Source organism: Nycticebus coucang, chromosome 18, assembly GCF_027406575.1.
Source record: "Nycticebus coucang isolate mNycCou1 chromosome 18, mNycCou1.pri, whole genome shotgun sequence".
NCBI lineage: Eukaryota > Metazoa > Chordata > Mammalia > Primates > Lorisidae > Nycticebus > Nycticebus coucang.
The window spans coordinates 36,045,897-36,063,252 of NC_069797.1; the positions used below are offsets into that span (position 1 = coordinate 36,045,897).

The 17,356-nt window shown below is 50.4% G+C and overlaps 1 protein-coding gene across 1 annotated transcript in view; it reads right to left on the reverse strand.

The window, feature by feature from the left end:
• LOC128570574 (acid-sensing ion channel 2) overlaps positions 1-16,657 on the reverse strand; it is a 285,991-nt gene extending 269,334 nt beyond the window's left edge. Inside the window, exon 1 of the mRNA XM_053569873.1 lies at positions 15,930-16,657. Within this exon, the coding sequence (XP_053425848.1) occupies positions 15,930-16,637 (708 nt within the window). The 5' untranslated portion in view covers positions 16,638-16,657. The remainder of the gene's footprint in view (positions 1-15,929) is intronic.
• Between the last annotated feature and the right edge of the window lie 699 nt (positions 16,658-17,356).

A 17,356-nucleotide genomic window follows, 5' to 3' on the forward strand; every position in this document is an offset into this window, starting at 1 on the left:
TAGAAGTTTTAATGAATGGACTAAGAGCAACAAAGCACGGGCTTCCAGCCACATTAGCTAGAAATGCTCCAGTACCAGCCTCAAGGCAAGGCTTGATCTCCCCTCAGTAGCAACATGTTGCTCAAAGACAAAAACCAATGACTGTGATCAAGCCCGAGGTTCTCCTCGGATTCCCACCTCTCACGGACTCACAGACACGTCCACTGCCTGTGGATTCCCACCTCTCACGGGCTCGCGGGCACGTCCACTGCCTGTGGATTCCCACCTCCCACGGGCTCGCGGGCACGTCCACTGCCTGTGGATTCCCACCTCCCACGGGCTCGCGGGCACGTCCACTGCCTGTGGATTCCCACCTCCCACGGGCTCGCGGGCACGTCCACTGCCTGTGGATTCCCACCTCCCACGGGCTCGCGGGCACGTCCACTGCCTGTGGATTCCCACCTCCCACGGGCTCGCGGGCACGTCCACTGCCTGTGGATTCCCACCTCCCACAGGCTCGCGGGCACGTCCACTGCCTGTGGATTCCCACCTCCCACGGGCTCGCGGGCACGTCCACTGCCTGTGGATTCCCACCTCCCACGGGCTCGCGGGCACGTCCACTGCCTGTGGATTCCCACCTCTCACAGACTCGCAGACAGGTCCATGTCTACGAAATCAGAAAGAGGCTCATCCTTGAGGGGAACTCATTTTGAAGGTATGTGACTCTGTTGCCATTTCTCCAGTCACAGGGTTTCTGTCACTGATTTGTCGTTTTGGTATCACCTGAAGAGAAAGGAGTTATCCTTAATGCAGACTCCCAGTTGCTGTGCTGTCTGCATTGCTACTGAGCGCCAGCGTGAAGGTGGCTTTGCTTCTCAGAGCAGGATTCAGGGCAAGGTGGGCTCACCTTGAACTCTGTCCAAAAGGGACCATTCACTGTAACACACAATAAAGTGTCAGGGTTGTTACGCACCAGGGTCTATCCCGGGCAGGGGCCCTTCCCTTCCTCTTACTCCAGGCTGTTTTCCCTTTCAGCCGTGTAGATCCTAGCTACATAAACTGTAGCCTGTGAACCAGGTGGCATTGGTGTCACTGGGGAGCTTGTCAGAAATGCAGGATCCCAGGTCCCACCTACTGAACCAGAATCTGCAATTTCATAGTATCCCCAGGTGATTCTCATGCACCGCGTGAAAGTTATTGAAATTTCTTTTTTGTTATTTTTCTATTTTGGATTAATATGAGGGTACATACAATTATGTTACATTGTTTGCATTTGGAAGGTAAAGTCTGAGTTGTAGTCGTGACCTTCACCCAGGAAGTGTGCTATTTACCCCTACATTTTACCCATTAAGTGGGAACTTACCACCCCCCATACCCCCTTCTTGAATTTAATCAAGTTTTTCTATCACATGCGCATGTTGTTATTTATTGACAAGTTCCAACTTAGTCTTGAGTACCTGGGATGCTTAATTTACTTTACTTAGGAGAGCGTTCTCCAAATCCATCCAAGTTGTAACAAGAGATCCAAAAACCTCCGTCTTTTTAATGGCTGAATATTATTCCCTGGTATACATATACCCAAAAGAACTAAAAGTAGCAGCCAGAGTTGAAAAGTAGACCTTCCATGTGATCCTGCAATCTCATTACTAGGTACCAACCTCAAAGAAAAAAAGTCATTTTATCATAAGGACATTTGCACTCAAAATGTGTATAGCAGCGTGATTTACAATCGCAAAGATGTAGAAACAACCCAACTGCCCTTCGCCACATGAATGGACTAATAAAGTTATTAAAATTTGAGAAATTATGTCTGTAGGTAACTCAGGCACCACTGTGGGCCCTCCCGGTCAAGGATTCAACCTCCTGACCAGGTCCCGCAATGCCCTCTGCTTCGGTAGGGGAAGACTTCTTCCATGAGGTGACACTGACATTGAGACTTCCTCCATGAGGTGACACTGACATCATTGAGACTTGCAGAGAAACAGATTTAGATGCCCAGTAGCAATTCGCCACCATGAGCCAGGAACGTTCCGGAGCAGGAGTCGGAACTGACCTGGCTCTGGCGCCAGCCGGGTAGCCTTGGGTGAGCCTCTCTGAGGCTTAGTTGTCCCATCTGTAAAACAAGAACAGGGCTGTGTGCTTTTCTATGCCACAGGGTTACAATAAAGGTGAAGAGACGTGAAAGATTTGAAAGTTCTCTGTGAAATACAAAGCTGGAGAAGGGGTCTGTTTTTGCTGTGGGCAACCAGCCATCCTGACCTAGCACTTTAGAGGCTGAGTAAGGAGGCTCTATCTGAACGTCAGAGGCTTGAGACCTTTGCCCTCATGGAGATCGATCAGCGGAGGACTGTGGCTCTAAGTACTTGAGATGTCATACTCCAAAGAAAGGGCCTGGCTAAGTTGGCCTCACCGATCTGCCCTTAGACAGGGATTGTGATCAGATGCTTTGGGTTGCAGTCTTTTTCCACTCACTTGGAGTTATTTTTTAAAGGAAAGTTCAGCCTGAGGACCTTACATTACATTAGTATTCTGGAGGGCATTATTTCTAGAATGGCTAGAAGCATGCTGCTCTTTCACACTGTGTGTGGGTGAGAGAGGCAGCCACGTTTTGGAAGGAGCCAGATGTACCCATGGTACTAAGAACAAGAGATGGAGCTCCCGGAACTGGATTTTCCAGCATTGGAGAGAAGGAGGCAGATCCTTCCCTGACTTGGGGCTTTTGGTTTGCTGTCCCTCCTGCTCAGAAGGCTTTTCCCTGGTCCCTGAGCGACTCCTTGCCTCTCATCATTCAGGTCTCAGGAAAGATGTCACTTCCCCAAAGAATTTGTCCTTCCCTGCTGCCTATCCTCAAGCAGCTCCTGCCACCCTCCATCAGATGCCCCATCCCCACTTGCTTTTGCCTTCACTGCATTTATTAATATCGGGAATGTCTTGTTCATTTATTTGTTTACTTGCATATTATCTGCCCCTCCCCTCCGCAACATGCAATATGTTTCTGAAATCCTCAGTCACCTGGGGGTACATGTTAAAAATAGACTGCTGGGCCTCTCCCCTATAAATTCTGATTCAGTAGTTCTGGTTTGGAGTCAGGGATTTTTTATTTTTTTATTTATTATTATTTCTTTCTTTATTTTTATTGTTAAGTCATAGCTGTGTACATTAGTGCAATCAAGGGGTACAACGTGCGGGTTTCAGATTTTTTTTTTTTAAACAAGCCCCATGGTTCTGAGGGAAGACTTGGAAAGCACCGATCCAATGTGTGGGGTCTGTGAGGGAGGCACCCAATCCCTTTTGGGGCCCAGAAAGGCTCTCGATCACTCTTTACTGAACGCATCCATGAATGACAGATTTAGTCCACCTCAACATTGGTGGAACCATTCCATTTCTGGTTTCAACAATTCAGTATTCCAGACAGGGAACTTACTGCCTCTGAGGCATAGCATTAGGTGCTGGGGCAGCTGCAAGATAGAGCCAGGCATGGACCTCGCCCTCAAGGAGAGGATAGCTGATGCGGACGGGGAGTGAGTACATGCATAGGGTTTTAATAAAAGGAAAAGGACCATAATAGGGGTGCCAACAGAGTGAGTTTAGTGTGGTTGAAAGGGCAGACAATATCTCTTTACTGACAGATAATTTGTGTGGAGGAGTGGCCTGAGATAAACACAGAAGACTTTTTATTTTTCTTTTTGAGACAGGGTGGAGTGCCCTGGCATCATAGCTCACAGCAACCTCATACTCTTGGGCTCAAGAGATCCTCTTGCCTCAGCTTCCCTAATAGCTGGGACTACAGGCGCCCACCACAATGCCCAGCTACTTTTTCTATTTTTAGTAGAGATGGAGTCTTGCTGTTGCTTGGGTTGGTCTTGAGCTCTTGAGATCAAGCAATCCACCCACCTTGGATTCCCAGAGTGCTTGGATTACAGGCATGGGCAACCGCACCCCGCCCGTTTTTTTAAAACAGAATTTTTGTTTGCTCTCCTGTGTTGATTTGTTGCACGTTTTGCACACATATATAAGGGGTTAAAAGGAGGCAGGGTGGGAAGCAGGGCTCCCTCCTACCCACCCCACCCACCCTCCAGGCCCTGCTCAGAGGCAGCCCATCATATCTCAGGCATCCTCCTGGGCAGACTCTGGGCATATCTAAGCACCCAGCTGTCTAGAGTAGATAGGGCTTCAGAGGCAGAGATGATAGATCAGGGCATCCAGAGGAAGGGAGCAGCCTGAGCAAGGGTATGGAAGTCGGAAAATTCCCTGGAAAGAGATAAACAGCTCATAAAGGACTTGGCTTTGTGCCCTTGGGCCATGAACCTGTCTGTGACTCCAAGTGAGTGGCAAGAGAGAGGCCAGCTCAGGTAAGAGGCACTGACCTGTCTCATTGGCTGGTTAAACTTCTTGGAACATAAGACAGGAGAAGGAGGTGATGAGAGTGAAGTAGCTAGAGGTCAACATAAATCACAAATATTCAAAGTGCAACCTTTGAAGAGTGTGAGGTGCATGTCCTCATCACCACTTCCTCCATTAACCTTCTGAGCTTTGGTTTCCTCATCTGTAAAATGGGCATGCAGTGATTAACCCTGGGAGCTGTTCTAAGGATTAAAGAAGATAATAGACGAAATGAAGATAATAGTTTTGCAAGGATGGAAAAACAAATAGAAACCAACATATAAACAATTACATGCTCATATGAACAATAAAACACAAAGATAGTCTAGTGGGGGGTAAAGGGAGGCGGGAGGGGGTCAGGGGCAGGGGAGAGAGTGATTGGCAGAAGCAGGGAAGGTGTGAGCTCGGATCTCCCTCATGTACACATTGTGAGGGTGTATAACACGCCCCCTGAGTGAGGGGCTCTTTTACAAATGGAACTCTACCCTGAAAGTGAGAACAATGTAAACTAAAAATCCATACCCTCATATTAATTTGAAATAAAAAACAAATTAAAAATAAAAGAAGAAATGAAGGTAACAGAGCCTTGTGCAAAGCAGACCTTCCGTTCTTTTGTTTTCTCTCTCTTATGTCCCACTTCCGGGCCACTGGTTCTACCTTAGTTGCCAACGTTTCCTTTGTAGAGTTCCTAGCTGACCCTCACGATATCATTTAGGGCAAGGTCACTTTCAGCAAGTTGACACCCTCACTCCTGGCACACGGGGGGGGGTCTACTCCTTCTTGCTCCATTTTCTTTCCCCAGTATCAAAGAGCCCACCTAAGTGATCTCCTCAGCCACAGAAGAGGGGACGCTGCTGTTCCAAAGACATGGCAAAAGATGAAAGGCTGAGACACTTGTCCCTGGCTGCAACTTTTAAAAATGAAACTACTTAGATGTGAAAAATGCAGTCATGTTTCCCTGGCTGGTTAAAATATTTGATGCTCATAGAATATTCAACAACAACAAAAAAGGCTCTCACTCCATGTACCATCGAAAATGTAATGTAATTATAGCGATGTTAAATATCCCCAGCTGTTCTGAGATATTTGAATCTTAAATCAAGCCTGCCTGGATACATCCTGCAGTTGCAGCTGGAGATCCACCCAAGTTCCATACAAACATGGAGTTGGTCAAGTCCAGGCAAAAGCTGTGGGCTAGAGTCTCCCCGTCCAATGCTGGTCTGAGGATCCCTCAATCTGAACTGTTGGCAGGTTCTCCAAAGAGAGGCATGTGCCTCAACAGGGCCATGCAATCTGGCAGGTCATAAGCATCTATCCAAATAGTCTTTCAAATCCATGTGCAGGGAGCGTAAAGAGATAGTGTAAAATAAATGGTAATAAAGTGAATAAACACGCGTCTCACTCCAGAGCCTTTGAGGTGCTTCTATAAATCAAATTCTTTCCATAATTTGCTCTGTGAGACTGTGCTGAGAAGCAGAATCAAACCTCATCTGCTTTCCTGAGCAGTAGGCTTAGATTTATGGATGTGAGTTCACAGTGGATGCCCGTGCCATATCAAAGTGGGAAAATAATTTTTGTTGGGAGGGGTTCCAAGAGAAGATTAAACCCGTCACTTCTAGAGATCAGAGTAACTACAACATTCAGATCAGATATGCCACCATCAGAATGAGAAGGGGATGGCCAGAATACACATTTTGGAAGAAGAGAGAGTTTACAAAAGAAGAAACTGATAATACCATTAAGATACAAAGTAGCATTTGTAGGCCAAACTGCAAGAGTCTATTTCAAGCTTCCCAGTGACTTGCATTGTGACCTTGAAAAATCCACTCTCCCTCTCTGATTTATAGTTTTGGTCAGATACTGAATGGCCAAGAAACAGCAAAAGGTTCTGACCGACCCAGAGAGGTGTGATGTGAAAACAACGTAATGATTCCTTGCGAGAACTGTGACAACATACAGAAGGCCATTGAAGTCTATTCTTCCAAGGCCTTGAAAGTTTTTCTTGGAAGAAATGAGAGGGTCACCTGTTTTAAGGAGGATGAGGATGATAGTGATGGCTCATATTCATCTAGCATCTATATGCCTGTGCTGGGCTTTTACATACAAGAGAGTAGAAACACTTTCTGTATTTATATTCCATTTCATCCATCCAAGACTAACCTATGGCTGACTCTCAATAATTTCTGGATGGATTAATAAATTACCTTTAAGTTTCACAATTACCCCGCAAAGAAACTACATGTTTTACAAATGAGGAAACAGGGTCTCAATGAAGGTAAGCAGCTCCCTAACAGCCATCAGCTAATACCCGGCAGAGCTGAGATCTGAACTTGAGTTTGTCCGACTCGTGAGGCAACCTTCTTTCTAATCCAGCTAGCCCCCTCCTTTCTAAGTTTCCAGGATCCAAAGTCCCAATCTTTGCATGAATGTGTGGTTAAAATACCCCCATGCCCTTTTTGAAACTAGGTACTTGTTACAAATTCTTTTATTTTCTTGATTTTTGGACAGATGCTGTTCCAAAACTACCCAGCCTGGTGGGTAGTTTGCTATGTGGATTCAGGTCTAGCATAGCATCAAATGACACGAACGTGTGGTCTTACAGTTCTGGAGGTCAGAAGTAAAACACGAGTCTCGTTAGCTAACGTCAAGGCGTTGGCAAGGCTGTGCTCCTGCCAGAGGCGTTAGGACAGAGTCTGTCTTCTCCCGCTTCCCACACTTCTTCTTCCATCCTCACAGCTGACAAAGTAATGTCTTCAAATGTCTCTCTGACTCTCCTGTCTCCTTTTGTCATTGATAAGGATCCAGGATTATAGGCGGCTCTTCCAGATAATCCAGGGATGTTCTCCCCATCTCATTAACTTAATCACATCTGAGAAGTCTCTTTTGCCACGGAAGGTCATGTATTGACTGGTGGGAGGGATGAGTTCGTGCACATCTTTGAAGGACCATTATGCAGCCTACCACATGGCCTTTGCCCCTTGTCCTCTGCTGAACCTGCTCTGGTGTGGCAAACGCTGCCCGGTGGCAATGACGCGTCTGCTACTGCACATCCTCCTGGGTTCGTCCGGAGCTCAGCACCCTGCCCTAGCCACTCTTCTCTGCTTTTCCCCAGGATGCTCATTCTGCAGGCACATTTATGGACCTGGTGAATTCAACAAAGCTGAGAAAGCCACTGGCTCCCTCCTTATCAGCATTTGTGGGCTTCCAGGAGCCCCCAGCCTTGCCTCTCAAAGTGTGGGTGGTCTATGGACCAGCAGCATGTACGTTACCCGGGAGCTTGTTATAACAGAAATGGAATTCTCGGGCCCTGCCCCAACCTACTGAGTCAGGATCTCTGCTGAGAGCTTAGGGACCTGGGCATGCTAAGGTTTGAGAAGCGTGCCCCTCTGGGGGGCTCTACATTCATCCACTGCCATTTGGAGTATGCTGGAACAGTTCTGCCCGGGGAAGAAGGGCAGGTCTCCAGGGAGAGAAGGGGGAAGGCAGTCTCCAGTTCTCTTCTCAGCAGCCAGCCTACCATCACTTTTTCCCAAAGAAAATTTTCCAAGGCAGGTAACATCTGCTCAAACCCACCCTGACCAGCAACAGAGGAGCTGGGGGAGGAAGAGGGGTATGGACCCTTAGATCTGAGTTCAAATTCTGGCTTTTTTTCCACTCCCATGCCACGTGACCGTGGGCAAGTAACTCCCCTCTTGGGAGTTAGGCAGGCAATTGAGGGCGATGAGTGCTCTTCATTGCTGCAGGGATACAATGAGATAGCAAATGTACAGTAGCACGTCCTACCCGGCTGTAATAAATTAAGACTCTGCTGATTAGAAATGCAGATTTTTTTCTGGCCAAAGCTGCACCAAGATTTCCTTGTAGGAATAATTGTGATGTAATGTAAAGAGCATTGACTTTGGAGCTCTAAGATTAGGGCTTCTGACCTAGGGAACTGAACCACTCTGTGCTTTAGCCTCCTCGTGGGTATCAGGGAGAAAAGAATACTTTTCTCTCCAGTCTGTTGGCAGGCTGACATAAAATAATGAATGAAAAAGTGTCTGATAGAGAGAAAGAGCTCAATAAATGTGTGTGGAATCAGAGGAAACAATTTACTTAGCAAATTAATAGTATAAACAATGGTGTCAGGGGAGATATTCGACGTGCTCAGGAGAACCAACTTCCCGAGTATGTTAGCAGCCTCTATTTGTTTTACCAACAATTCATGTTCCAATTATGAGTGAGTCATCTATTTTTGAGCACAGGCCTGAGCTGTATCTCAATTTGGCAACATTTCCTTATCCTGGACTTTAAAGTTACTAGTGTCCTTGAGAGAATGAAAATGGTAATTTAGTTGTGGCTTCAATAAAACTTTTCCACAACTCCTGAGTAGAGTCCCCTCCCCTAGACCTTTTGTCTTTCTTGTACTTATAAGACCAGTCTTTCCTTCTCAGGCTTGCAGGCCTTGGAACCCAGGATGACAGTGAAAACAAACTTCAGCTAAGGCTGGGAAGACAGTGAGCCATACCCGCTATGGAGGGGTTTGTTCTTCTCAGAAGCTCTGAGCGTTGGCAGAATGGAGCATAGGAAAGAACGCCGGTCTTGGACCTGGACTGACCTTTGGTTGAATCCTAACTCTGCTGCCAGGATTCATCCCAGGTGTGTGACCTTGCGCTTCTCTTGAGCCTCAGTTTCCTCATCTGTATAATGGGTTCCATAGCACTCATTCGATTCTGGTAAAGTCAAATGTGACTGAGTGTGTAACAGGTGCTCAATACAAATCCTAGCTGGTTGCATTCCCAGCCTCACTCCCTACATGATAGGCAGCTCATTTTATTTTTTATTTTATTTATTTTTTTTATTAAGTCATATACACATAGATCATGTATACATTAATGCATTTATAGGGTACAATGTGCTGATTTTATATACAGTTTGGAATGCTTAGATCAAATTAGTTAATATAGGGTTTCACCTCGTTTACTTAATTATTGTATTAAGACATTTATATTCTATACTTAGTAGATATGACATGTATCCTTGCAATATGATCCATAGGTGAGGTCCCACCATTTGCCCTCCCTCCATCAAACCTCCCCCTTCCCTTCCCATCCCCCTCCTCTTCTCTTCTACATCCTGGGCTATAGTTGTGATTTATCTTAGACCTGGTCACCTGATGAAGCACACTGGCATACCTTTGCAGGCCTATTTACCAGAAAAATATAAGATTTACAGTCATCTTTGTGGCTCCGTGCCTAGCACACAGTAGGCACTTCATGCGCTTTGGTTGATCGAATCTCTGAGTAGCTGATCCATGCGAATCTCTTAGGAGAATGAAAGCTACAGACATGTGAAACAAATGGCCTGGCTATTCCTCCAGCCCTTCTCAATCGGCAGACATCTGATTGATGCATTCATGACTGGCCACAGTGGCCCCCAAACAGCCACTATCACAATCAGCCTGACATCGGTCAGTGTGAACATCTGCAGACCTGAGTGAAGTTACATTTGATTCCCTAAACTAATTTCCCTGAAGTCAGATAACCGGAGGAGGTCTTTTCATGTTCCTTGTATAAATGTCTATTTAATCCCCATCCTGTCTCTAGCACTTCGATAACTTGTACATTTACCCCTTAATCACCGTTTCAGCTCTGCAAAGAAAAGAAATGGTTGGTTGAAAAGCTTGCACCATCCACATCATTTAAGCCCTCCTTTTCCCTGCTTGCCCACTTGAATGAAGAATTTTCCGCTAAGTCCCATTGGTCATTTGGCTCATACCCTCATATTACAGGGGAAGATCCTGAGGCCAAGGTCACCCACCTGGCCAGGCCAGAGTGGAGGCTGGACTGGACTTCCCAGAACAGCACCTGCCTCACATCAATACTGTTCCTTCCTCAACCAGCTGAGGAAAGCACATGTGCCTTTGCAGTCGTGAGGACTCGGGTTTGAATGCCACTTTGCTACCTGCTGGCTCTGTGACTTTAGGTGAATTAAAGACGCTCCCAAAAGTGCAGTTTCCCCATTTGTAAAATGTGGATTCTCACACAACGTGCCAGGGTCACTTGGAGAACTGAGACGGCGTGAAACATGCCTAGCCAGGGTCTGGCACAGCACAGCTGCCCGGTGCTATTTGCCCTTGTCCTTCACTCAAAAATGCTTACTGCAAGTAAAAACAATGGAAATAGCTCATCTGTCTTGAATGTTCGCATGGTGCCAGAAATGGTTCTAAGTGTTTTACATGTATTAGCTTATTTATTCCTCTTTTTCTGAAGGCAAAAGTAATTTTCTTGACTACTTCAAGCTCACCATCCTCACAATTACTGGGCTGCCTGGCCTAGCACCACTTCAGCAGTTAGCTGATTTTAAACATGTTGCTGAAATGATTTCTTGTTTTCTGTCCTGGCAAGTAGCAGCCTGCTTGCTTGATACGACAAAATGTGATGAAACCAAATGCTGTTTCCTTGGCTTTTTGTACATATGATGGCCCAAATTTTGAACTTAAGGTTAACTCTTGCAAAGGTGGGTAGGAAATGGAGAAAGATGCAGGAGGCTGTGGCCTCTGAGGAAGTTAAGGAATGGGGTGGCAGCGGTGTTCGGACACAGGTGAAGTCTCCCTCTACAGCCTAATAGCCAGTAGTGGAAGAGGTCTGGGTTTTCACTGCAAAGTTCAAAACCTTTAGTTTTGGCTGGGTGTGGTGGCTCACGCCTGTAATCCTAGCACTCTGGGAGGCCGAGGTGGGTGGATTGCCTGAGCTCAGGAGTTTGAGTCCAGCCTGAGTAAGAGCAAGATCCTGTCTCAAAAACTAGCTGGATGTTTTGGTGGGTGCCCATAGTCCCAGCTACTCAGGAGGCTTGAGCCCAAGAGTTTGAGGTTGCTGTGAGCTATGATATCACAGCACTCTACCGAGGGTAACAAAGTGAGACTCCATCTCAAAAAAAAAAAAAAAAAAGGAAAGAAAGAAAGAAACTTTACTTTGGCCCATGGGGACCCATCACACCATTGCATCATTACTCCAGGATGCACCCTCACTTTAGCACATCCAGTCCCTCCTTCCAGCCACCTAGAACTGGTCTCAGGGCCTCCAGGGCACATGTTTAATCTCGTTTCATTCCTCTGCACTCTCTCATTTGGAGGTGCTGTCCCCTCCCCTTCAAATACTCTCTCTTTTTCCACTTTGGGACTCCTATTCACCCTTCAAGATTCAGTTTAGACATCACCTCCTCCAGGAAGCTGACAAAGGTCCCCAGTCTCATCTGGATCCTCCTCTGAGCTCTTATGGTACCTCTGGAGGCCCTAGCACACGTTCACACATCTCTCTCCTCAGCAACACTGCAAGTGCCTGGGGAACACGCACCGAGCCTTATTTAATTTTATACCCCCAGCTGCTAGTACAGAACTTGGCATATAGCTGACACTCAATAGATACTGGTTGATTGAGTGAACAAACTAGGAAATAAGCCTAGATAAGTGGTCATAAGATACTATAATTATGCTAATACTAATTAATACCTGCTACCATCAGACTCCAAGACACAAGCCTTTTGCATATCGAGCTACTGCTGCCCAGGCATGTCCAGCTTCTGCACACACATTATCTCCATCCAGGCTCTCTGAGGCGGGAATTATTATCAGAGGTGCAGACAGTAAAGTGTCTGTCCAAGGCACACAGCAAGGACAGGGCAGAGGCAACGTCCCAAGCCAAGTTCGGCCTGACGCTTTCCTCTGATCCATGCCACCTGTCACAGAAGGCCCTTGATCCTTTCTCTCGCAAAGAACTCTGGATTGGCCTCTGGTGGTCACTGCTCCCAAGCCCTCAGTCCCTCATCCAGGCTCCCATACCCAGAGAGCTGAGCCTCACAGTTCTGCACCCTGCCTGGTTATCAGGAAGGCTGCTTTCCTCCACCCCCAGGAAAACCCCAGAAGGGCCAGAGTGTGCAGAGCCCAAGTCCACAGCTGACGCCAGAGAAACAACACAGGCATTCAGAAGCTGATTGCTTTCTCTGACCACTGAGAGATTAACACTTGCACAGCCGCAACAGAGAGAACTGTGAATAAATACATCCCAAGTCAGCCTGTAGAATCAGACCCACCGGACTTGGTGATCCCGGCTCGGGTGATCCCCACCATGGTACTTACTGGAGTCAGTGGGACTAGGGAACAGCTGGCTCATCCTCCCTAAGGAATCCCTTGGAACTCCTCGCCTCACTTGTTACTAGTCCTCTTAGGACTTGGGCAGTACAGGTGTCTGAGAGAGTACTTGGCATCCTTTTCCCCACTTTCCCTCCTCTGCCCCACAAAGGAATAAATGCCCAGAAATGCATTTCACTAGTGTTCCCTAGAGGAATTAAGCTGAAAGTCTTGTTGTGGGTGATCGGGAACAACAGGAAATCTTGGATTAGGAAACTGAAGAGCAGAGAACTCAAGTTACTTGCTTAAGGGCACACAGGATTTGAGCCCAGCATTGCAGCTTGAGAGTTCATATTCTTAACCCCTATACTATAGAACCATCCCATCAAAGATGACAAAAGCTGGAGACAGGGCAGTAGAACTAAAGGGAAAATATTCCTGATAGGCCTTGGTGCCTTTGAAATTGCTTCTGGCTTCTACGGATAGAGAGGTGAAGCTTTTAATTCTGAGCCCCTTGGAGAAACCTACAGCATACAATGTTAAGGGGCTGGAAACTTTCAGGACACGGCCATGACAGAAAGCCACTAGAGGTCACTTTGGTGTCTAGGAACACATAACTTGGGGAAATAGAGGTAATACTTGTGCTTGGGTGCATGTGTGCCTGCAAAATCTTCAGATACAGGGAGGTAGGGTCCAGGAAGACAAGAGAAGAGTATGCCCCAGTGGGAACAACCCTACCCTCCTTAACTCTTTAGCCACTGATCTGTACAGCTTATGGCCATGCCTGCCAAAGAGGTTGAAGTCAGGTGGCTCCTGAAGATACTGTGTCCTCTGCGTGCCCCAGTAACATGTTGCTGAGTCTCTGAGCACCTGGACCACTTAGCATAGCTCTGCTTTCTGCCCTTCCAGCTCCTAGAAGGGATAGGACTTGGTGGTGGTGGGGGGGAAGGAGGGGAGGGCAGGAGTCCTACCCTCCTACCCAAGGGTCTTTGAGAAGAAAGGGCCAAAGTCAGAGAGGAAGGGTTGTCTGTAGCTTCTGCATAATGCATTTGGTCATATGCAAAATTAGACTTGGAACTTGCTGACTTTGGGCATTGAACAGATTTCTAGAGCCTCATTTTCCTCATTTCAAAAAATGGTAATAAAACTCATTGCTAATGCAGGACTGTGGTGAACATCGTAAGTGCACACTGGCTGTTAGAATGCAATTCCGCACACTTTGTAAAGCAACAGTCGGAAGTGCAGAAATACAATTCATGGGCCGTGTTGTAACACTTAGAGCTGAAGCTAGGGCCTGCTGATACGTGCATGTAACCTTGAACTTCAATCTAACTCTAGAGGGTGCTAATTAGTAGTCAGCCAAAGAACAATAAATAACAAGAGTTCACTACCTTCCTTCATTCACCTCTATGGAACTCAGAATTGTGCTTGAAGTTCTGGAAGAAGTTACTTAGAAGCATGTTAATGACATCTCCTGCTTGCCAAGGCAGACAGCCACCAGGGAGATAGACTTTAAAGGCCAGCTGAAAAGCCCAGAAAATAAGGAATGTTTTGGGAGTGGATAATTCCAGGGCTCCTCTGTAGACAGGCTTAAAGCAAAACCAGCAGGACAAGATTGAAGCCAGGGTTGCCATCCTAGACAAGGAATAGCCCACCCAGCCAATGAGAGACGTGGGCTGACTGGCATTATACCAACACCTGTTGGAACAATCGTATCTCTTCACCATCACAGAAAAAACTTTGTCAGAAATAAGACTGTCAGAGTGATGAATCAGGGCTGGCAAAATCACCATCAGAGTGCTACCAATAAACGGCATACACCCCAACCTTCCCTGCACTAGTGGAAAAACCCAAACTGACCAAAGGGCATTTACACACGAATGGCTGGACAGGCTTGTGCCATGCTGGGGCCTGGCACCAGAACTCCTCCAAGGCAGACTGCACAAGGCAGATACCTTCTGTCCAACAGCTGTGTTATCCAGACCCACAGTAGGGGAGACCTGCACAGCAAATGGTTTACAAACCCTGAGCACAGCTTCTTCTGGCCCCGGCTGTTGTGCCCACATCCTGCCACACTGCAGAGCATTCCTCCAGACCAGAGACCCAGGCTCACACCTCAGGGAAGAGGGAGGGGAGGCGGAGGGCCCAGGCTGCAGAGCATTCCTCCAGACCAGAGACCCAGGCTCACACCTCAGGGAAGAGGGAGGGGAGGCGGAGGGCCCAGGCTGCAGAGCATTCCTCCAGACCAGAGACCCAGGCTCACACCTCAGGGGAGAGGGAGGGGAGGCGGAGGGCCCAGGCTGCAGAGCATTCCTGCAGACCAGAGACCCAGGCTCACACCTCAGGGGAGAGGGGGGAGGCGGAGGGCCCAGGCTGCAGAGCATTCCTCCAGACCAGAGACCCAGGCTCACACCTCAGGGAAGAGGGGGGAGGCGGAGGGCCCAGGCTGCAGAGCATTCCTCCAGACCAGAGACCCAGGCTCACACCTCAGGGGAGAGGGAGGGGAGGCGGAGGGCCCAGGCTGCAGAGCATTCCTGCAGACCAGAGACCCAGGCTCACACCTCAGGGGAGAGGGGGGAGGCGGAGGGCCCAGGCTGCAGAGCATTCCTCCAGACCAGAGACCCAGGCTCACACCTCAGGGGAGAGGGAGGGGAGGCGGAGGGCCCAGGCTGCAGAGCATTCCTCCAGACCAGAGACCCAGGCTCACACCTCAGGGAAGAGGGAGGGGAGGCAGAGGGCCCAGGCTGCAGAGCATTCCTCCAGACCAGAGACCGAGGCTCACACCTCAGGGGAGAGGGAACGGAGGCAGAGGGCCCACCACTGCTCAAGTCTTTGGGATGCTCCAGACTGCAGCACCAAGTTGCCGGGGGCTGCTGCTGCCTCCCCCACCAAGCTGTCTACAGCTCCAGTGTTGATTAATATTCCAGAGTTTCCTCCTCAGTCCTCCTGGACTCCTAAATGTTTTAGAACTCTGAAGCCATAAGCTGTTGAGGATGGTAAGCCTGCTTAGGGACTCGGAGGGATTCTCTTGATGGCCCATTTTTGAAGAGCTTCCTATTGGTTTTCCTAAAGACAACAAGCCCACACTAGGACATCCCCACCCCCCAGATACAGAGCAGTGGCTGGAGTCCCGTGGGCCTGGAGAGGAGGACGGGCAAGGAGGCTGCAGTACGCACACACAGGGCGGTCAGGACTACCCTGAGGGTGTGCGTGGTGACAATGGGAGAGGGGCCGGGACAGTTGTGACTGGGGTGAGGCCGCTCCTCCCACAGTTAAGTCCAAGTTCCCACACACAGAGGAGAGACTCACGGGACCCAAGAGAAGGGTCCACCTAGGTATCCCGGAGAGGTGACACCGCAAGGGAGGCGCCTGGTGGACAGCCGCAAGGGGCTGGACGGGGCCTCCTGACTCGTGGGCAGCGGGGCACCGAGGGAGCGGGTTCGCGCGCAGGGCAACTCACGGAGGAGAAGTTGTGCGGGCCGCAAAGCTCGCCGCGGTACTTGCAGGAGAGCAGCATGTCCTCCAGCTGGTGGCCCAGGCGGTCCATGAAGGCGGCGCTGATGCCCTCGAAGTGGCGTGGCGGCAGGAAGAGGCGGAAGTCCGCCAGCTTGCGGAACCACTGGCGGCGCGGCTCGTCGCCCCGCAGCAGCTCGCTGACTAGCGGGCGCGCCGTGCGGTTGGGCAACAGCAGCCCGAGCCAGTGGCCGGCATAGTACAGGTCCCCCTTGGAGAGGCGCGGGAAGCGCAGCGGGTTGTTGTTGCACACGGTGACGGCGGGGAAGGGCAGCTGGCGGCTCCACTCGCGGTGCACACGCGTGTGCGACGGGAAGCTGAGCCAGTAGAGCAGGCGGTTCGAGGACCAGGACAGCAGCAATCCGAGGGACGTGCAGAAGGCCAGCACCCACAGCGCCCGCCGCTGGAAGGAGCCCCCCGCCGCCGTGCGCCCCGCGCACATGTGCCGCAGCCCGTGCAGTTTAGCGCGGCTCAGAGACGGCCGCCCCCTGCGGGCGACCCCCGGCCCCTGCAGCGCCCGCTCGCCGCCTCTGCCGCCCCTGGGCTGCCCGGCCGCCGTCACCGCCGCGGGCGCCGGCTCCTCGCGGGCCATGCGGAAGCGTCCCGGGCCGGGGAGCGCGGCCGCGGGCAGCCCGGCTCCGCCGCTCCGGCTCATTCATTCAGCCCCCGGCTGGCGACAGCGGCCGCAGCCCCGACCGGGCGGAGCCGCCATGGGAGTCCGCAGCAGCAGTGGAAGCAGCAGCCGCGGCAGCCGCGCGCAGCCCGCGCCAGGGAAGCGTGCGCCCGAAAGGAGCTCCGGTGGCGCGGCATGCCCGCCCGGCGCCGCCGCCGCCGCCTCCGCGGGCGCCCGCCCGGGACTGAGCGCCGCCTCGGCCCGCCGCCGCTGGCACTGGCTTCTCCCGAGCGCCTCCCAGGCTCTCCTGGCCCCTAGTCTTCCTGGAGGATGCCCGGCGCTGGGCACTACTTCTGGAGGGGCCCCACTGGGAGCCGCCTCTCCAGTTCCTGGGCGCTGCGCCCGTTTCCCCTCGTCCTGGACCTCGGGGGACCCTGAGCTGAGTCCCCCCGCCCCGCCTAACCCCAGCTTTTACGCTGGTCCTGGCAGAGGGGCCACTCGGACACCATGCCTGATTTGGACATCCCCAGGGACCCCACCAGCCCGGCCCGTAGCCCAGCGGTGCTGGGACACGGGAGCGGAGGCGCCAAGGCACGAGCGCCCCCAGAGGCGCACCGCGGCTCCTGGCTTGGCGGGTAGGGTGGGTGTGTACTGGGGTGAGGGGTCGCACGCACTGCCGCTGCTGTCCTCTTTCCCTTTCTTCCAGGACCCTTTCTTCTGACTGCTCCCGGGCTGCTCCCGGCCGAGACCGCCGAGGCTCC